General features: G+C 36.0%; 1 protein-coding gene across 3 annotated transcripts in view; it reads left to right on the top strand.

Moving 5' to 3' along the window:
- LRRC28 (leucine rich repeat containing 28) overlaps positions 1-22,526 on the top strand; it is a 197,992-nt gene that overhangs the window by 30,846 nt on the left and 144,620 nt on the right. For all 3 annotated transcript variants that reach the window (XM_061158596.1, XM_061158597.1, XM_061158595.1), the window contains exons 4-5: positions 11,732-11,769; positions 12,393-12,530. In XM_061158596.1, the coding sequence (XP_061014579.1) occupies positions 11,732-11,769; positions 12,393-12,530 (176 nt within the window). The remainder of the gene's footprint in view (positions 1-11,731; positions 11,770-12,392; positions 12,531-22,526) is intronic.

Here is a 22,526-nt window from a genome sequence, read left to right as displayed (position 1 = left end):
TCCTTTTTTTAAAAAATTGAACGTTTTGCTTTGAGATAATGGTGGTATCACACGTAAGAAGTAATTCGTAAACATCCTTGTGTACCCTTTTAGGTTCTACCAGTGTTCATATCTTACATAACTGTAGTATAAGATCACCACCAGGAAATTGACATTACTACAATCTACTGATATTATTCCGTTTTCCTAATTTTTTACCCTTTTATAATCATTTTTATAAAATGATTTATAAGCATTTTATAAAACATTTAAATGTTTATAAAACATTCCCCATGTCCCCAAACCCTGGCAACTGCTACTCTGTTCTCCATCTCTATAACTTGGTCAGTTTAATTTTTTATGTTTTATAAATCATACAGTATGTAACCTTTCAGGGCTAGCTTTTTTTTCATTCAGCATAATTCCCCTGAGACCTATTTAAGTAGTTGCATGTAGCAGTAGTTCCTTTATGTTGCTGAGTTACATTTCACAGGATGGATGTAATAGAGTTTGTCCATTCACCTGTTGAAGGACATACTAGTTTCTTTTTTAGCTATTATGCATAAAGCTCCTATGAACATTCATGTACATGTTTTTTTTGCATATGAGTAAGTTTTCATTTCTCTGAGATAAATGCTTAAGAGTTTAATTGCTGAATCATATGAAAATTCTTTGTTTCATTTTTTAAATTGAAATATGATTTACATAGAATTTTAATCATACACTTTTAAAGTGTATGGTTCATTGGTTTTGGTATATACAGAAGATTGTGCAGCCATTATCACTGTCTAATCCAGAACATTTTCATCACCCTAAATGATGATTAATAATCATTCCCCTCTCCTAATTCCTTGTAACTCCCTGATGACCAATAATCTGCTTTCTATTTCTATGGATATTCCTATTCTGGACATTTTATATAAATGGAATCATGCAGTATGTGACTATATATGTCTGGCTGTTTTAGCATATCATGTGTCATCTATGTTGTAGCATATTTCAGAATCCATTCTTTTTATGGCTGAATAATATTCCATCACATGGATATACAGCATTTTGTTAATCCATTTTTTAGTCAGTAGACATTTGGCTTATCTCCACATTTTGGCTATGGTAAATAATGCAGTTGTAAACATTTATGTAGAAGTTTGATTATGAACATATATTTTTGGTTCTCTGAAGTTTCTACCTAGGAGTGGAATGCAGTGGTAACTATGTTTAACGTTTGAGGAACTGCCAAACTGTTTTCCAAAGAGGCTGTACTATTTTGTAGTTCTACCAACAATATGTGAGGATTCTCCATATTGTCATCAACACTTGTTATTTTCTATACTTTTGATTATAGTCACCCTAGGATGTGTAAATTGGTTTCTTATAGTTTTCATTTGTAGTTTTTCTAATGACTAATCATGTCTTTTCATGTGCTTATTGGTCATTGTATGTTTTCTTTGGGGAAATATTTATTCAAATCTGTTGTCCATTTAAAAATTACAATAGTTGTCTTTTTGTTGTTCAATTCTAAGAGTGTTTTATATATTTGGGATACTAGACCTTTATCATATATATGATTGGCAAACATTTTCTCCCATTCTATGATTTACCTTTTAGTTTTTTTGATAAATTGCTTGTGTTTTGTTATCATGTCTGAAAGACGTTCTAATCCAGTGTCATGAAGGTTTACCTCCATTTTCTTATTTGAATTGTATAATTTTAGCTTTTACATTTAAGTCTTGATACATTTTGAGTTAATTTTTGCATATGATGTGATGCAGAGATCTAAAGTTCTATTTTTGTTTGGGATATCTAGTTATCTTACCACCATTTATTGAGATGGCTGTTCTTTTCCCAGGGCACATAGGCACATAGGCACATTTCTTGATTCTCAATTCTATTCTGTTGATCTATATGTCTTATCTTTTTGCCAGTACCACAGAGACTTGATTACTCTAGCTTTGTAATAGGTTTAGAAATTGAGAAATATGGATCCTCCAACATTCTTATTTTTCAAAATGATTTTAGCTGTTCTAAATCCCTTGCATTTCCATGTGAATATTAAGATCTGCTTCTCAATTTATAAAAAAAAAAAGCCAACTATTATTGTTGATAATGATTGCGTTGACTCTTTAGATCAGTTTGTGGATTACTGCCATCCTAACAGTATTATGTCTTCTAATCCATGAATGTGGGATATCTTTCTATTTATTTAGGTCTTCAGTTTCTTTCAACAATTTTATAGTTTGAACATTGAACACTTTTTAGTGTAAAAATACTGAATTTCTTCTGTTAAATTTATTGTTTTGATGTTTTTGTACATAGAATTATATTCTTAATTTCCCTTTAGAATTGTTTAGTGCCTAGTAGATAAAAATTCTTGTCTGGGAAAGCCCATGAACAGAGGAGCTTGGCAGGCTTCAGTCCATGGGGATGCAAAGGTCAGACACGACTTAGCAACTAAAACAGCAACAACAGTATAAAAATACAGTTGATTTTTATATATTGATATTATATCCTTCAACCTTGCCAGACTCATTTATTAGGTCTTTCTTGTTTTTGTTGAATTCCTTCCAATTTTCTGTAAACAAGATCAAGTCATCTACCAATAAAGAGTTGTATGTCTTCCTTTCTGATCTATGTAGCTTTTATTTCTTTTTCTTGCTTAGTTGCCCTGGCTAGAATATAGAATGTTAAGTAGAAGTGATGAGACTGGACATCTTTGTGTTGATCTTAGGGGGGGGGGAGTTTTTAGTCTTTTCCCATTAAGTGTGAAAGCTTTAGATTTTTCATAGGTCCCCTGTATGTAATTGAGGAAATTTCTCTTCTATACTTTATTTTCTGTTTTTAGTGTAAAAGGTGTTTGATTTTGTCAGATAATCTTTCCGTCTTTCATCTATTGAGATGATCATATGTTTTTATTAATGTTTGTGTGTTGAACCAGCTGTGCATTACTGGGGATAATTTCCATTTGGTCACGGAGTATAATCCTTTTTATATATTGCTGGATTTGGCTTGCTAGTATTTTGTTGAAAAGTTTTGTGTCTGTATTCATAAGAGATAATGGTCTGTAGTCTTTTCTGGTTATGTCTTTGTCTGGATTTGGTATCACAATTGTATTGGCCTTATAGAAAGAGTTCCTCTACACTCTGTTCTTTTTTTTTTTTTTCTTTCTTTCCTTTTTATTCTTTTTTTTTTTTTTTAAGTATCTGGTCAGTTACTTTAGTGGTCAGCTAATGTTTAAGCAGAAATTTCTTTAACTACCTGAATCTGCTAAGTCTCCCAGTCTTTGCTGAGGTCTCTGTGTATGTATTGTAGCATGCCTTCCCCTCTCAGTTAGGTAGATAGTTGACAGCTTTGCTTTAGACTTCACTTCTTATGTGTGCTGTGTGTGCTAAATCACTTTAGTTGTGTCTGACTCTTTGCCACCCTATGGACGGTAGCCTGCCAGGCTCCTCTGTCCATGGGATTCTCCAGGCAAGAATATTGGAGTGGGTAGCCATTCCCTACTCTAGGGGATCTTCCCAGCCTAGGGATCAAACCCAGGTCTTCTGCATTGCAGGCAGATTCTTTACCATCTGAGCTACCAGGGAAGCCCTTCTTCATTTCTTATGAAATACTTCAGTTCCAGCAGAGTTGAGAGCTTAGGGTTTCTCAGGTCTTTTCCTGAGCATATGTAAAACTCTGGGCATGCATGTGACCTTGTAGATTTCTAGAAATTGCCAGTTTTTCAAAGTTCCTCTGTAAATCTCCTTCCCCAACTTTTGTGTTTAAGGTTTTTGGTTGTCTGTTGTTTGCTCCAGCTGTTATCTACTGTCTTAGGCAGCAGTGAAGTTAAAACAGTTGCCTGTAATTTATCTTAACTAGGGAAAGTGTTTTTGTACTGGGCAAGCTTGTAGTCAGATCAAGTTAAAAACAGACTTGCAAGTGGGGTCTTTCAGGGAACCATGAGAAGTCAAATGACAGTTCTCTGGGAGTGAACTCCAGCTTGATTCTGTCCCTTCCGGTGCTGGCCAGGCTACTGCAATTAAAGTGAAAAGCAATCAAAGTGTTTTTCCAGGCCTCTGCAGTGTTGGAGAATTGTGGGCAGGACTGGGGCAAGTGAAAATGCCCCAGAGTTCACAACTTAGTCTTCTTACTGAGATTTTTGCCGTTTTTCTTAAATAAACCCTCCCTGTGTTACTGCAAGTCTTTGATTTTAATTTCCAAAGTTTTGTACATGTAGCTTATGAATAATTTTTGGCAGTATTCTTGTTAATTTTATGGAAAGAGAATTTTTGGAGGTCCTTACTCTGCCACTTTTCATCTGGATTTGTAGTTTCATTAAAAACTCCCAAATAATTTTCCAGATTGACTGTACCATTTTACATTCTCCCCAAGTAGTATGTGATTGTTTCAGTTTCTCCACATCTCACCAGTGTTATTTTGATGTTATTATTTTAAATTTTTTTTTCATTTTGATAGGTGTGTGGTTTTATATAACTGTGATTTTAACTTGTATTTCTCTAATGCCTAATAACAGTTGACATCTTTTAAAATACTTGTCATCTTTATCTTTTCTTCAGTGAAATGTCTGTTCTTGGCTATTGTACATTTTCTATTTGGTTACATTTTTTTAGTTGTAAGAATTTTAAAAATTCTTTATATATTCTGGAAACCAGTCCTTGGTTGTATATGTTGTTTACAGATATTTTCTCCCATTGTATACTTTCTATTTTCATGTTCTTTTGCAGAGCAAAAGTTTTACCTTTTGGTGAGGTCCACATTAACAATTTTTTCTTTAAGTGTCATGTTTTTAGTATCAAGTATGTTTTCTAATCATAGGCCGTAAAGATTTTCTTCTGCTTTTTTCCTCTAAAAGTTGTATGGTTTTTTACTTTACATTCGTCTTCATAATTCTGAAATATATATATATTTTGCCTTCTGGAATTAAGAGCTCTTCAGTTCAGTTCAGTCACTCAGTCGCATCCTGACTCTTTGCAATCTCATGGACTGTAGCATGGTAGGCTTCCTTGTCATCAGCAACTCCTGGAGCTTGCTCAAACTCATGTCCATCAAGTTGGTGATGCCATCCAACCATCTCATCCTCTGTCATCCCCTTATTCTCCTGTCTTCAGTCTTTCCCAGCATCGGGTCTTTCCCAAGGAGTCAGTCCTTCGCATCGGGTTGCCAAAGTATTGGAGTTTCAGCTTCAGTGTCAGTCCTTCCAGTGAAGATTCAGGACTGATTTCCTTTAGGATTGACTGGTTTTATCTCCTTGCAGTCCAAGGAACTCTCAAGAGTCTTTTCCAACACCACAGTTCAAAAGCATCAATTCTTTGTCACTCAGCTTTCTTTATAGTCCAACTCTTACATCTATACATGATTACTGGAAAAACCATAGCTTTGACTAGACAGACCTTTGTCAGCAAAGTAATGTCTCTGCTTTTTAAGTTGTATAGTTTTTTACTCTGCTAAAAGTTGTATAGTTTTTTACTTTACATTCTGCTTCATAATTCTGAAATATATATACATATACATGTATATGTATATGTATATATATATATATATATATATAGAGTCTTTTGGAATTAGGATTCTTGGTTGCCAGTTACTTCTTTCCTTTCAACATTTTCTTGGTGTTCTTTGTCTTCTGGCTTGCATACTTTCTGAAGAGGCATTCCTATATTTCTTCCGCAGTGTGTAAAGTGTCTTTTCTCCTTGGGCTATTTTGAAGAATTTCTATTTCCTATATTGGTTTTCAGGAATTTGTTATGATTCTCTTGACATATGATTATCCTTGACATTCATTGAGCATCTTGGATTTTGTCTTTGTTGTTGTCGTTGTTCAGTCGCTAGTCTGTGTCTGATGCTTTGTGACCCCATGGATTCTAGCACACCAGGCTTCTCTGTCTTCCATTACCTCCCGGAGTTTGCTCAGATTCATGTCCATTGAGTTGATGATGCCATCTAACTATCTTATCCTCTGCTGCTCCTGTTTCGTTTTGCCTTCAATCTTTCCCAGAATCAGGGTCTTTTCCAATGAGTCAGCTCTTCACATAAGGTGACCAAAATATTGGAGTTTAAGCTTCAGCATCAGTCCTTCCAATGAATACCCAGGGTTGATTTCCATTAAGATTGACTGGCAGTCCAAGGGACTCTCAAGGGTCTTCTCCAGCACCACAATTCAAAAGCATCAGTTCTTTGGCACTCAGCCTGCTTTATTGTCCAACTCTCATCCATACATGACTACTGGGAAAACCATAGATTTGACTATATGGACCTTTGTCAGCAAACTGATGTCTCTGCTTTTTAATACACTGTCTAAGTTTGTCAGAGGTTTCCTTCTAAGGAGCAAGCATCATTTAATTTCCTGGCTGCAGTTACCATCCGCAGTAATTTGGAGCCTAAGAAAAGAAAATCTGTCACTTTTTCCCCTTCTGTTTGCCATGAAATGATAGGACTGCATGCCCACCTCAGTTTTCTTAATACTGAGTTTCAAGCCAGCTTTTTCACTCTCCCTTTGCATACCTATCAAGAGGGTCTTTAGTTCCTCTTCACTTTCTGCCACTAGAATGGTACCATCTGCATATCTGAGGTTGTTGCTACTTCTCCTGGCAGTTGTGATTCCAACTTGTGATTCATACAGCCTGGCATTTTGCATGATGTACTCTGTGTGTCTGTGCGTGCTCAGTCACTCAGGCATGTCCGATTCTTTGTGACCCCCTGGACTGTAGCCCGCTAGGCTCCTCTGTCCATGGAATTTTCCAGGCAAGAAAACTGGAGCAGAATGCCATTTCCTTCTCCAGGAGATCTTCCCAGTCTAGGAATCAAACCTACGTCTCTCGCTTTTCCTGCATTGAGCAGGAGGAGTCTTTACCACTGTGCCCCTTGGGAAGCCCCAGGATATACTCTGCATATAAGTTAAATATCCAGGGTGACAGTATTCAGCTTGTCTTACTCTTTTCCCAAATTTGAACTAGTCAGTTGTTCCATTGAGAACATGACCCATCTGTTTTGCGTGGCCCTGCATGGCATGGCTTATAGCTTTATTGAATTATGCAAGCCCCTTCAACATGACAAGATTGTGATCCCTGAAAGGTTGTGTCTTTATAGCTTGCGTCAAATTTGGAATATTTATAAACATTATTTCTTTTGGGACTCTTAACTGCTGTTAGTTTGATATTGTCCCATAATTACTGACACACTGTTACAGTTCTTTTCAGTCTTTTTATTTTTATTTTTTTTAATGTGCTTCAGTTAGGACAAGTTATGTTTCTCTGTCTTCAGAGTTAGTAATATTTTCTGCTTCAATATCTAATCTGCTGTTAATCCCACCTAGTGAGATTTTTATTTTTTATATTTGACCTCTAGAAGTGCTATTTGGTTCTTCTTTATATGTTAACATTTGTCTTACAATGTTAATGCTTTTCTTTGAATATCTGAATATAATTATTTTTTTTGTTTTAAAGTTTTTATTTGCTAATTGCTCTATCTATGTCACATCAGGTATATTTGTGTTAACTATTTTTTATCCTGGTTTTGGTCACATTCCTGATTCTTAGCACTTTGTCACTAGATGCTGGCCTTCTAAATGTCAATTATTGAGTGTTACACTTTGTTGTCTTCCTCTTTGTGGTGCTTTTGTTCTGGCTTGAAAATTATTTGTGATTTAGTTTGATCCTTTCATGGCCTGTCTTTATGCTTTGTTAGGACAGGTCTAGAGTAACCTCTACTGTAGGGATAGTTTAGCCCTATTACCTGCAGAAGGCCTTTCGAGGATCTCATTTAAATGCACAACGTGATCAACAAGGATTTGGTACCCTCGATGCTCAGAACTTGAGTGCTTTCTAGCCCTGTATGAATTCTGTGGACTGTTCAGCTGTTAGGTTTTCAGTTACTTTTTGCCTGGAATGCATTTTAGAATTCAACTAGGAGTCAAAGGTTGCCTTGAAGTTTTGTTTTTTTGTTTTCTTTTTTCAATAGTGCCTTCTCCTCCAGAACTGTACTGAACACCTTTCTAGCTGCCTCGAGTTCCCTGAACTCTGCTATGTATCTTCATAACTCAGTGAGACTTGCACTCTTTGTTTGGGATCCACGGTCCACAATTTGCCTCTAGGCAAATTTGCCACAGTTTGTTGTGAGCAACAAGTGAGTTGCTCACCTCACTTGTTTCTTCTCTTTCTAGCTGCCTCTTGTCAGTATCCGAAAATAATTGTTTCATATAATCCATTCAGTTTTCTTATTGCTTATAGCAACTGGGTAAATCTGGTCCCTATTTAATCATGACTGGAAATAAATGATGGTTCCTTTAATTAAAAAAAATTTTACTTTGGAACAGTTTTGTATTTACAGAAAAGTTGTAAAGATACTAAGTAGAGTTCTGGTATCCAGTTTCTCCTGTTGTCAGCATCTTAATACAATTTTGTGGAACTTTTGTCAAAACTAAGAAACTGACATTGGCATAATACTGTTAAGTAAATATCTATAATTTTATTTAAAAAAAAATACACAGCCAACCATTTTCCAAAGTCATGCAGTCTCACAAGCAATGAATGTATCATTTTGAATAGAAGAAACAGCTTGATGAAAATCACTTAGGTTGGGACACCACCATTTTAGCTAATTTGAAATTACAAAAATTAAGTAAAGAAAAGGGACTTAAAATTGCCAAGCCTTTGATTACAGATGACTCATGATAACAATAATAACTATAACAATAACAGTGGTGTTCACTGAATTCTTTTCTAAGGGCTTTACATTTATTGATTCATTTAATCCTTACAATATCCTTATGTTCTTGATACTATTATCCTCCAGTTCCATAGATAAAGAAAGTGAAAAGGTCACTGATTTTCCCCTGCTCACATGGCTAATAAGGTACACGTTATCTGGCTCCAGGACACCTACTCTCTGATCCACTCTGCCAGTGATGATTGTTTATCAGTTGCACATCAGAAAAACTTGAGATGGCTTTGGGCATCTATATTTTGAAGACCACTGGTGATTCTTATGTGTAGTCAGATTGAAAACATTCTAAACTACTGCTTCTTCATTATAATGCAGATAAATTTAGTGTGTTAAAATATACTTTTTTATTTTAATGATAATAGTGAATAACTTAGTTCTTGTTTTGACTCAGACATTTTAAAGTCCTTTTATATAGGTAGAATGTTCAAACTACCGCACAATTGCATTCATCTCATGCGCTAGCAAAGTAATGCTCAAAATTCTCCAAGCCAGGCTTCAACAGTATGTAAACCATGAACTTCCAGATGTTCAAGCTGGATTAGAAAAGGCAGAGGAACCAGAGATCAAATTGCCAACATCCACTGGATCATCAAAAAAGCAAGAAAGTTCCAGAAAAACATCTACTTCTGCTTTATTGACTATGCCAAAGCCTTTGAGTGTGTGGATCACAACAAACTGTGGAAAATTCTTAGAGATGGGAATACCAGACCACCTGACCTGCCTCCTGAAATCTGTATGCAGGTCAAGAAGCAACAGTTAAAACTGGACATGGAACAACAGACTGGTTCCAAATTGGGAAAGGAGTACATCAAGGCTGTATATTGTCACCCTGCTTATTTAACTTATATGCAGAGTACATCATGTGAAACGCTGGGCTGGATGAAGCACAAGCTGGAATCAAGATTGCCTGAAGAAATATCAATAACCTCAGATATGCAGATGACACCACCCTTACGGCAGAAAGTGAAGAAGAACTAAAGAGCCTCTTGATGAAGGTGAAAGAGAAGAGTGAAAAAGCTGGCTTAAAACTCAACATTCAGAAAACTAAGATCACGGCATCCAGTCCCATCACTTCATGGCAAATAGATGGGGAAACAATGGAAACAGTGAGAGACTTTATTTTTGGGGGCTCCAAAATCGTTGCAGATGATGACTGCAGCCATGAAATTAAAGGATGCTTATTCCTTGGAAGAAAAGCTATGACCAACCTAGACAGCATATTAAAAAGCAGAGACATTACTTTACCAACAAATGTCCATATAGTCAAAGCTATGGTTTTTCCAGTAGTCATGTATGGATGTGAGAGTTGGACTATAAAGAAAGCTGAACGTGGAAGAATTGATGCTTTTGAGCTGTGGGGTTGGAGGAGACTCTTGAGAGTCCTTTGAACTGCAAAGAGGTTCAACCAGTCCCTCCTAAAGGAAATCAGTCCTGAATATTCATTGGAAGGACTGATGCTGAAGCTGAAATTCCAATAGTTTGGCCGCCTGGTGCAAAGAACTGGAAAAGACCTTGATGCTGGGAAAGATTGGGGGCAGGAGGAGAAGGGGACGACAGAGGATGGGATGGTTGGATGGCATCACTGACTCAATGGACATGAGTTTCCGTAAGCTCTGGGAGTTGGTGATGGACAAGGAAACTTGGCATGCTGCAGTCCATGGGGTCACAGAGTCAGATACTACTGAGCGACTGAACTGAACAGATACAGGTAGAACTAGAACTGAAGCAAATATTTTGCGGATTACTGAAGAATCAGTTATCTCTTTGTTTTGGTGTCTAGGCACTCTGCGTTTTGTTTAACAGATGCAGGTGTGTGTTTATGTGTATGTGTGTGTGTGTGTGTGTATACTTACTTACATATTGTTTTCTGGCATAAAGAATTTTTAGAGTAATCTGATTAAATAGTTAGATATTGCTTCCTGAGAGTAATGTTTAAAGACTACTTACCTTAAAATATGGGCACATTTTAAAAAATAAAATAGGGAATCATTTTGTGTGCACAAAGCAAGGAATAAAATGAATCATAGAATGGTTTAATTGGTTAAATTGTGTTAGGCCCAGAAGGTTAATACCCACACAAAATTGATTTAATCTAGCATATAGAAATCTTCTAAAATTTATTAATTTTGTATCTTTCCTATTTTGTATAATAGACTTTTTAACATTTGATATTAGGCTATAAACTATAGAAGACTAAATCTGTTTCAAATATGTGAAGGTTGATTATGAGGTATAATAAGATAGTAGTTTTGAAAATCTAGTTCTCTGGTCTCAAAATCAGTGCTACAGATTTATTTTTAAAATTATTTCTGTGTGATTTTCATCAGTCACTATTGTTTTGCTCTGAATAGTTGGCTGCTGACAATTGCATGAAGTCTCCACCAGAGAGTGCTAGAGATACTTCAGTGGGGAATGTTATTTACTTAGGCTTGCCTGGACTTGTCAGCGGGTTAGAGCTTTTTTATTTTTAGGAAAGAGTTTGATTTCTTGTTTACAAAATTCCGCTTACTGTGAAATAAATTCTATATCTTGGCAATTGAGTATTTCTATAGATATTGTAAATGATGAGTATTTAATCACTTCATTCTTGGTTCTCCTAGCTGTCTTGAAGTATCTTTGATTTGATTATTTTGTGGCGTTATCCTTTAAAAACTAAAGTTGTGTTTTCCTATACATAGTAGTTGTTGATTTTTCTTAACATTATTAGGTGTTTTGTTGAAAACCTGCATAACTTAAAATGAACTAGAGAAACTAGTAATGTGTTTTATGAGGTTAAGAAATAATTATTTATTGTGTATCTTTTTAAAATAGAAACTGAATTAGCAAATAGTTTTAATATTTGCATTTCTAGCATACAGTATTATTCTCAAAGTATTATTAATTATTTTGTGCTATGCATTTAGAATATGGTATGAAAGAAAGTCTGGCCCTTTTATTATATTCAATAAATTTCTAAGTGAGCATTTTACAGGGTGATTAATTCTAGCAGAAGTACAAAGTGATAATAACTTTTTTCCCTTCTTTTTTTTAGGTATCTTCACTCAAATAACATAGTTGTGGTTCCGGAAGGTAAATACACTTTCAGTTTTTACTAATAGTTAGGAGGTGCTAGAGTTAAAGCTGTGCTTTATCATAGTAGAACAGATTGTCTCTTTAAACCTATTTTGGTTGGAGTGTTAGAGAATTTTAATTATGAAGCATCATTATTAAGTTTCAAAGCTTTTTTCCCTCTAATTAGTAAGTCTAGTTAACAGTTAAATTTAATAAGTCTAAAATATTTATAATGGTTAGGTAAATTATTATCAGATAAATTGACATTGGGTAAATAATAAAATAACTTCTAAGTTTAATAAATTTTGAGTTAAGCATTTTGGTTAGATAAAAAAGACTTTATATATCATTTCATGAATTGTTTATTCAAGTAGTTTTTACATTGTTTTAACATTTTTATTTGTCTTTTTAAAGTTTATAGTATATTGAGGTAGAAGTGTTACTTCATAGAATGTTTGATACTATACTGCAATAAAAATGTTTTAAAAAATTAATTTGATATATGCTTTTACTATTATGTCAGCACCAGAGATAGGGATATTAAATATTAAAATATTTAAGCTTGGAGTAATTGCATTAAAAATTGGTCTTAACACTTGAGTCAAATTAATTTTGCTTTTACCCTTCTTTTCTCTTCAAAGCCATTGGGTCCCTTGTAAAACTACAATGTTTGGATCTTAGTGACAATGCCTTAGAAATCGTTTGCCCAGAAATTGGTCGTCTGAGAGCTTTACGTCATCTTCGATTAGCTAATAACCAACTGCAATTCCTACCTCCAGGTAATCACCGTTTGTTGCACAGAAGCTTCTTGTCTGTTGCAAGGCTATTTTTATTAATATTTCTCACTTTGTGTCTAGGCAGTGGGCTTTGGGTATATCTGTAAGTTTCTGATTGTCCGCTTGTTTGAGGAGGATGGTAAGGAATGTGGATGGGCTATGACTGAAAGCCTTTTCCCTGATGCAAATGCAGGAAGATGGCATTTATGTTTTTGAGCTGCAGTTACTACAGTTGTGCATTGCAGTCAGTGCCCCTTCAAAATCACTGCCCTGGTGAATTATTTGTACCAAAAGCTACATTAGTTTTGAATTTCACATTAGGGAATTTATATGAACTTTGCATTTTAGTGTCTGAAAGCAGATACATGCAGTGTTTTCTCTCATTCTCTAGTGAGGTAAATGATGTGCATTAACTTTGATTTAATGTAAATCATACTAGAATTTAGTAGCAGAAATTAAGTTTGAGTTCTCAAACTAATTGTCACTTCTGCCTACTGATCATCCTATTAGATTATGATGTACATATAGACAGTACCAAAATCCTGCCTTCTCCTGAACTACCATTAAATCCTTTGACTTTCTTACAAGGGATATTCAGAGACCTTTCTTTGTGAACCCGCACACTTGGAGATTCCTCTGGCTTATGTAATTTCCCATATTTTTAAAGCAGTGAAGTATGATTTAAAAAAATAACTTGTGCTTCAGGTATTACATGAAAGTACTCTGCATTCAAAAATAAGCAGAAAAAAGAATGCAGACACCACTCACATTGACTGGGAGTATTTGTACCTACTAACTCTTGGTATTCCTGAGTCTTTTAGTGTATCCAAGTGAAATATATGACTCAACGAAAATTACAAATTACTGCCTGCCTTAGAACTTCAGGGATATATGAAGCTGTTAAAAACTACTCATGTTAGATCCATGAATGAATTTATAATTTAAAAAATACTTTCTCCAAAGTTTTTCAAGCACAGAAATTTCTAATTGAAACAGTAGTTGATTAATTTTTAGACTTTACGTGCTGATTTTAATATATACATTCAATATTGTATACAAAAATGGTATTAGTATAGCAGTTAACTCTGCTTAAAAAATATTTTTTAACCTCATTTAAAGTGTCTTACTTTTTACAACTCTGCTTAGTACAAAAATTTTTAATATGGTGTAGGAGTATGATCTTTGCTTTAAATTTTGTTGTATGTTATCAAACTCAATGGTGCTTCATCATGAAGCTTGATTTCATCAAGTTTATATATTTACATACTCAGGAAATTAGATTCTCTTTCAGAGATTGTATAGAAAATGTATCAGCAAAGATTTACTTTAGATTTTCAGAGTATTTTTATATATTAGCTTATATAAGATACAGAGTCAAAATGCATGGATATAATGCTGAATATTTTAGATTTGATAGTATTTTCAAATATGAAATTCATAAAAGATATGTTATAGAATCAAAATGCATGGATATAATACTGAATATTTTAGATTTAATAGTATTTTCAAATATGAAATTCATAAAAGATATGTTATAGAATCAAAATGCATGGGTATAATACTGTGTTCATAAGCTCCTTTTTCTATACATTTAAAGACCTCACGAGTAACACAACTCTCTATTAAAACATTGTTCTTTGTGTTCTATTCTTCTGTTTTTTCCTGTAATGTAAGAACATTTTGTGGTAAAATGTAGCCATTTCCTTTCATTATACACTCTCAGAGGTTAAGGGTATACTAATAATGTCATTGACTGCTTCCTAATAACCAGTGGAGGGTATAGATTTCCTGGCTACCTTCATGTAATTTTAAATTTGTATCTCACCTGTTTCATAATAGATTTGAAGCATTTACTTCTGATTTTATCTCCCTAGCTTATTTCTGTTGCTTGTGTTTGTTTTTGCTTGTTTTGAGTACAGTGACATAAGTAGTATCTATGTAGTTTGAGTAGAAACTTTTGATTAAGCTATGTATATAGTTTTTTTTTTTTTTTTTCTGGGCCATCACAAGTACAATGCTCTAGATCTTACTAATTTTTTAGTTCACTTTATGTATGTGTTTATGACATAATTTCAATGTTATGATTTGAATGGGAGAGGGGCTTGGGTAAACATCTATCAAGTGTACCCAATCATTAGGGACATACTATGGAAAAATATTTTAACTGTAGTAAAAAATGTGAGGAATTGCCAATTGGTGTCCATTTGATGACGGTAGACTCCAGTTGATATATTAGCTTCATCTATTAATACATATTCCATGCTATTGGTATAGTCTTATATGTTATATATCTGTGAAAGACTTAATATTTTATTATGTGTATTTTTTGTAGTTAAAAAAACCTTTGGATATGGTTTCACATTCAGTATTTAACATATGAAAATTTATTTAACATATGAAAATTTGAGAGCAGTATTTGAAACATTTGAAATATCTAAATGGCTGATAGTTTTAAAATTAGGATCTAAGAGTGGATTACAGGGGCTTTGTGAATGCCCTCAAATTGTGTGGGCAGTCTGGTGTTTGTGAGCATGTACACACTGCTGTAAAGAAGGTCCCGTGTGTCTGTGAATTCCTCAAAGAGGTCCATGGCTCCTACAGTTGGTTCTCCTGGGTTGTTTGTCAGTACCCGTTCCTTGGGAATGTCCCTTTCCCCTCTTTTGTTGGATTGCAGAGCACTACCATTTTTCTACCTTGTATGTTGCTTTCTCTCCACAGTTCATTGATCCTGGTGTAGCTAACTCAAGCAAGACCAGTTCTCTTCCTGGGCATTTTGAAAGAGACTGTAGGGGAGAAGCAAAGAGAACAAGAGAGAATGGGAGCGTGAAAAAGGAAATCAGGCACTCTTTTCTCTCTGGGCTTCTACACCATGCTATGTAATCTTGTGAAATCTGGTAGTAGTCATGTGGGCAGGAAAACAAAGAGAAAAAGATGAAGTAGATACCTTGAATAAGATGGAGTCAGAGGCTTTCTAAGTTTTTTGTAATTTCCTAATCACTGATTCTGTTTTTAAGGCCCATGAAGTGAAGTGTTAGTTGCTCAGTTGAGTCTGACTCTTTGTGACCCCTTGGTCTGTTCATGGAGTTCTCTAGGCAAGAATACTGAAGTGGGTTGCTGTTCCCTTCTCCAGGAGATCTTCTGGACCCAGGGATCAAAGCTGGTCTCCTGCATTGCAGGCAGATTCTTTACCGTCTGAGCTACCAGGGAAGCCACATTTAGGCCCATAGACTGTGCTTAAGCTAGCTCTAATTGGCTTCTGTGAATTGCCACTCAGAGAGCTCCATGTAAAATAGCAACCTCAAAGGCTTGATTTTTGTTTATTTTGCATAAGTAAAAATTGTATATATTTAAAATAGACAATGTTATATTTTGACATATGTATATATTGTGAAATGATTACTACAGTCAAATTAATTAACATATTTGTCCCCTCTCAGTTACCATTTGTGTGTGTGTGTGTGTGTGTGTGTGTGGTTCGAGCACTTGAGATCTACTCTCTTAGCAAGCTCAAATACATAATACATTATTATTCAGTTATCTTTTAAAAAATCTTTTTTTATGGTAAATTTTAAGCAGAATAGAATAATAAGCCCTATATACCCAGTACCTAACTTTAACAATTTATCATGGATTTATCCTGTCTTATATTTTTCTTTTGTTCTTCATATTTTTATCCTCTCTTTTTTAAAGTTTTTTTTTAATTAGGGTAAAATTGACATACAGTGAAATGCTCAAGTGTATAGTCCTGAGTTTTGACAAATGTATGTACTCATGTAACCAGCATCTTATTTGAGATACAGAACATTTCCATTACTCCAGAAGGTTCTCTTACACCATTTCCAGCCGATCTGTTTGCTACAGGCAAACTCTATTCTGATTTCTCTTGCTATAGATTAATTTCGTCTGTTGAAAATGAAATAAATGGGAACGTGCAGTTCTCTGTTGACTTTCACTCAAAATAAAGGTTTCAGGATGCATCCATGCTGTTGTATGTGTCAGTAGTTCGTTGTCTTTGTTTTGCAGAGTAGAATTCCATTGTATAAACTGCACTTTATAACTTATTTTCCTCTTAATGGACATGTCAGTTTTTTTCTCACTTTGGCTATTATCAATAAAACTAATATGCATGCATGTATGTTAAGTTGCTTCAGGCGTGTCCAAGTCTGACTCTTTGCAACCGTGTGGACCATAACTGGCCAGGCTCCTCTGTCCATGGGGTTCACCAGGCAAGAAGACTGGTTGCCATGCCCTCCTCCAGGGCATCTTCCCGACCCAGGGATCAAACCCACGTCTCTTACATCTCCTGCATTGGCAGGCGGCTTCTTTACCACTAACACCACCCGAATCCCTATAGACATTCTTGTATAAGACTTTTTATGGATTTACATTTTCATTTCTCATGGGTAAATATCTTTTAGGGGAAATGTGATACATAATGTAGATATATGTTTAACTTTGTAAGAAATTGCCCAGCAGTTTTTTTTTAATTTAAAAAAAAATTATTTATTTTATTTATTGTAATTACTTTACAGTATTGTGGTAGTTTTTGCCATACATAGACATGAATCAGCCATGGGTGTCCATGTGTCCCTACATCCTGACCCTCTCTCCCCATCCCATCCCTCAGGGTTTTCCCAGTGCACCGGCTTTGAGTGCCCTGCCTCATGCGTCAAACTGGAACTGGTCATCTATTTCACATATGGTAACATACATGGTTTAGTGCTTTTTTCTCATATCATCCCACCCTCGCCGCCTTCTTCCACATTATCTCACCTCAACCTTCTCCCACAGAGTCCAAAAGTTTGTTCTACAAATTTGTGTCTCTTTTGCTGTCTCGCATATAGGGTTGTCGTTACCATCTTCCTAAATTCCATATGTGTGCGTTAATATACTGTATTGGTGTTTTTCTTTCTGACTTACTTCACTCTGTATAATAGGCTCCAGTTTCATCCACCTCATTAGAACTGATTCAAATGCATTCTTTTTAATAGCTGAGTGGTATTCCATTTTGTATATGCACCACAACTTTCTTATCCATTCATCTGCCGATGGACATCTAGGTTGCTTCCATGTCCTAGCTATTGTAAACAGAGCTGCGATGAACATTGGGTTACATGTGTCTATTTCAATTCTGGTTTCCTCAGTGTGTATGCCCAGCAGTGGGATTGCTGGGTCATATGGCAGTTCTATTTCCAGTTTTTTAAGGAATCTCGACTGTTCTCCGTAGTGGCTGTACTAGTTTGCATTCTCACCAACAGTGTAAGAAGGTTCCCTTTTCTCCACACTGTCTCCAGCATTTATTGCTTGTAGACTTTTTGATGGCAGCTGTTCTGACCAGTGTGAGATGGTACCTCATGGTGGTTTTGATTTGCATTTCTCTGATAATGAGTGATATTGAGCATCTTTTCATGTGTTTGTTAAGTGGTTATATTAATACCATTTTATGCTTCTCATGGAAATAGATGAGAGTTCTAGTTACTCTGAATGTTTGCTAGTTATTTGATATTGTCTGTTTTTTGTTAGTGTTTGGCTTTGTTTAACTGTAGTAATGGAGAAGTTGTATTGAGTTGCTTTAGTTTGTATTTAACTGAATTTGTCTTTCTCTCTTGACTAGGGGTATTGAGCACCTCTGACGTATTCGTGGAGTATTCCAAGTCTTTCTGAATTGTAAGCAATGTCTTCCTGCTTTACAGGCCAGCGGCACGATGAGGCTGTTGAAGAATTCTCTCTGCTTCCTAGTTCTGCCCCTTGCTTTCTGTGCCTGGAAAGCTGTGGTAGCCTTGCTGCCCAGTCGTTGGCCTGTGTATGGCAGCCCTGTGCTCTAAGTGGCTCCTGCCTCTGCAAGTTTCCTTGGCTGTCCTGTTATCTTCCGTTTCAGGCTTTCCTCAGCTCAAAGCCTGGAGGGTTTTGTGGAGATGATCTCAACTTTCTTCCCTTGCCCCCATTTTTGGTAAAGTCTTTGTGAAAAAGAGTTTGTGAGTATGTGTGTGGTTGGGTGGGGAGGGGACACAGGTAGTTCATGCAACCTCTCTCTGTGTCTGGGGCTCCTCTGGATTGTATGCTAGTGTGCCAGTCCACGTAGCCCTTCAAAGCAAAGTTAGACTGCTTTCTCTTTAACCCTTGTCTGTGGCAGATTCCTTATCCTCCTGTTACAGTCAAGAGTGATAGCAACTGGGAATCTCTTCTCTTTTAAAATATGCTTATCACTTTTTGGGGTTGATTCAGGTTTCTGGGTGTTCTCAGTCTCTGACAAATTTTAAAAACTATAATTATGTAGCTTTTCCAGTTTCTTTTCGTGGTTAGGGTATAAGTGACAACTCTCTTGACTTTCTATTTTCTTGTTGGAATTAAGTTCTCCTCCCTCACGGGCTGTCACAATTTGGTTTTTGTTTCTCCCTACCTTTCTTTCTCTACCTCCTTTTTGTCTTCTTTTGGATTACTTGAGTAGGCTCTAATGTTCCATTTTATTTCCTCTGCTTTAGAGGAGAGGTTTAGGTTTTTCTTTGGAATTTACGGTATGCACCCTTAACCTATTACAGTTTACTTAGGATACTGTACCACTTAATATAAATTTTAAGAACCTTCCAACAGGATACTTCCATTTACCCTCCTTCCTTTGTGTTATGGTATCATGTATTTTATCTCAATATACATTATGAACCCTACAGTATGTTTATTTTACAACAATCAGTTGTCTCTAAAGGGAATCCCAATTAAAAAGAAAAGATATTCTTTGTATTTACCCATTATTTACCATTTCCTGTACTCTATTCCTTCTTGTAGATCTTTTTTTAATTTGGTATTATTTCTCTTCAGCCTAAAGTACTTTCTTTAATATTTCTTGTAGTGCAGTTCTCCTGGCAATGAACTGTGTTCATTTCTCTTTATGTGAAAATATTCTTTATTTCACCTTTGACTTTTAAGGATATTTTCTTGAGATACAGGATTCTGGGTTGACAAGATGGTTTTTTTTAGCACTCTTAAATTAAGACAACCTTTCATTGTCTTCTGACCTTATTGTTTCTGATAAGTCGGTTGTAATTTGTAGTTTTGTTATCCCATAGTGTTTTTCTATGGCTACATTAGATATTTTCTCTTTATCTTTGGTGTCAGCAGTTTATGTATGATGTGCCATGACGTAGGATTTTTTATATTTATCCTGCATAGGCTTTTCTTGATTCCCAAATTGGAAAGTTTATTGTTTTTCTTTATATAGTTTTCTGCCCCACATTTTTTTCTGTTTATCTGTCTTCTACTGCAGTAACTTCTTTTGTGCTCTCCAGTATTTTATTTATTAAGCCCTTCTTCACTCTCTCACAACATTTTCCTCTTTAGTACCTTGTCTTGCATTTCTAGCTGCTTCAACTCCCAGACTGTGACCTTCAGCACTGTGACTGCAGTGTTCCACTTGGGTTCCCCTTCCCTGTGTTGTGGCCAAGAAAGCCTTGTCCAGCTTGGGACACAGGGGTATTTCCCTTATTTCAGTCATCAGAATCCTTTGTTTCCTGTCTGTTACTTGAAAACAGTTTCCTCTTATATTTTGGACTAGTTGTATTGGTTGGAAGCAAGTCTGGTGTAGTGACCTTGTCATATCTGGAAGTGGAAGTCCTGTTAGATGTTCTTTGATTTCTCATCTGATTGTTTACCTGTATTCTTTTATATACCTTGTATGCCATTGAAACATTTATATATTGCATTCTCCCACTTCTGGTATCAAAACAAAACTATATCGAATAAATTTAAACTTATTTTCTTCCAAAGACCTAGTCTGACTTAAGTAAAATTACATGATCTGTTATGAAGAGAAGTACGACCCACTTATAAATAAAGGATTACTGGAGAAAGATTTCCATCAATGCAGAGCAATTTGCCAAATACCTTGTGACTCACCATTGGCCACAAAAGCAAATGGATATTAGAAGAGTCAGAAAAACCAGCTATCCCTTGATTGTCAAGAAAATCCTGATGCTTTTGTGATTCACTGTAAACCCTCTGTGAATTCCCATGAGAGAAGAGTATGGTAACAAACAAACCCCAAAATGTAACTAAGAGTCAAAAAAGATGTTGCTTACATCTGGCATTATAAATCAGCTTGTTTCTCTGAAATGATTTTGTCCTTAAAAAGTTGTTTTGTATACCAAAAAAGGAAAGATTTTTAGCCCAAATTGAAAACACTGAAGCAATCTATGTTACACTTAAATGGATAAAAGCATGCAAAAACAGAAATACATACTACGTATAAATAGCAGGAATTGTTCTAAAATTCAGGCTTTGAGTATGGTCAAGTTTATTATTTTGTTCTTAAAATTTATTTTTCTTCTGGTTAAGCCTCTGTTGCTTTATTAAAATGAAATTTAGTATCTCTTCTTAGATTTGTCCTATTGCCACCTAAATTATTCTGAAATCTTTATACTCATTGCTGGCAATCAGGAGCTGTAGATCAGCCTTCTTCCTACAGAAGACAGGAAGCCTGATCATGCTACAGCTTCCCCCATTGCTTGCTGCCCCGCCGCTGAGACTTCACTGGTGCAGCCTGACTGTTAGTAGTGCAGGCTGCTGTTCCTCCTCAGAGTTGAACCTTCTCCTGTGAGTACAAGCCTGGTCAGAGGCGCTCCATGTTTGCATCCATGGATTATAGTTTCTAGGATTGATAGGGGGTCCCAGGAACACTGGGTCAACCCTGGTTTCATTGTGCCTGAGTTCTCTCTTCCTTCTTTAGTGGTCAACTCAAAGGGAGAAGAGAGCAGTTCTCGTCTTGAATTTCAAAACACAAAAGATCTAATTGTGCCACCTGCCACCAAATAATCAAGGTTGTTCACCCATGTATTACCCTTCTTGGGTGGATGCCATAGTAATTCAAAGTGATTTAACTTCCTAGTGAAACAACTTTTCAGTGATTGCACATCAATACTGGCAAAATAGCTAGCTAGCACTTTTCTCACTAAAAAATGTAATTGATCAGTCTCTGGCAGAGTCCCCTCTGGTGTTACCAGGCTATGTAAGTATAGTCAACAATATATATAAACAGACTTTCTATTTGGTAGGATTAGCTACATGACCTGGGGCACTTACTGTTTCACCTACTCAACAAAAAAGTGTTTGTTGGTTCCAAATATATTCTGTGTCCTAGAGAAAGTGGGGACAGTGAAGGGATAACAAAATCTAGAGCCAGGCTTCAAAGGAGCTTGTAATATTTTATTGTTGAAGAGTTTAAACTGTTAACTTCCAAGGAAGAGACTAGATAGAGAAGAGATAGAAAGAAGTATTGATTGTGTTAATAGTTGGTCATTATCTTGATACAGTGCCAAGTGGTTCAGGAACCCAGTTTGACAGCTAATAGGGATAAAGTCCACCCACCGTCAGTTTGCTAGGTGACCACTGAATAAATGAGTAAACTGTCCACCAGAGTGCTAAACTCATATTCAGAACCTGTTCTTTCAGTGTCTCTTACAGATCTACAAGCTGCTTTATTGGTCTGGCTCGCAGGTAGGACTTCCCTGGTGGCTCACATGGTAAAGAATCTGCCCGCAATGGGAGACCTGGGTTTGATCCCTGGGTCGGGAAGTTCCCCTGGAGCAGGGAATGGCAACTCACTCCAGTATTCTTGCCTGGAGAGTCCCATGGACAGAGGAGCCTGGTGAGCTACGGTTCAAGGGGTCACAAGGACTCGAATACAACTGAGCACATGGCACACACACAGCACATATTAGTAAAGTAACTTTATATTGTCTGCTGCTGCTGCTGCTAAGTCACTTCAGTCATGTCCAACTCTGTGCGACCCCATAGATGGCAGCCCACCAGGCTCCCCCGTCCCTGAGATTCTCCAGGCGAGAACACTGGAGTGGGTTGCCATTTCCTTCTCCAATGCATGAAAGTGAAAAGTGAACTTTATAGTGATATAGAGATTTTCAGTTCAGACTTTTACAAAGAATTATTTAGTGGACTAGATTAGATAAAACAGTTTATCAGAATAAATTTCTGTCAGTACTATTACATATT

The sequence above is a fragment of the Dama dama genome, chromosome 13, assembly GCF_033118175.1.
Source record: "Dama dama isolate Ldn47 chromosome 13, ASM3311817v1, whole genome shotgun sequence".
NCBI classification, from domain to species: domain Eukaryota; kingdom Metazoa; phylum Chordata; class Mammalia; order Artiodactyla; family Cervidae; genus Dama; species Dama dama.
The sequence above is the reverse complement of the archived record's forward strand: the minus strand, read 5'-3'. Positions and strand labels throughout refer to the sequence as shown.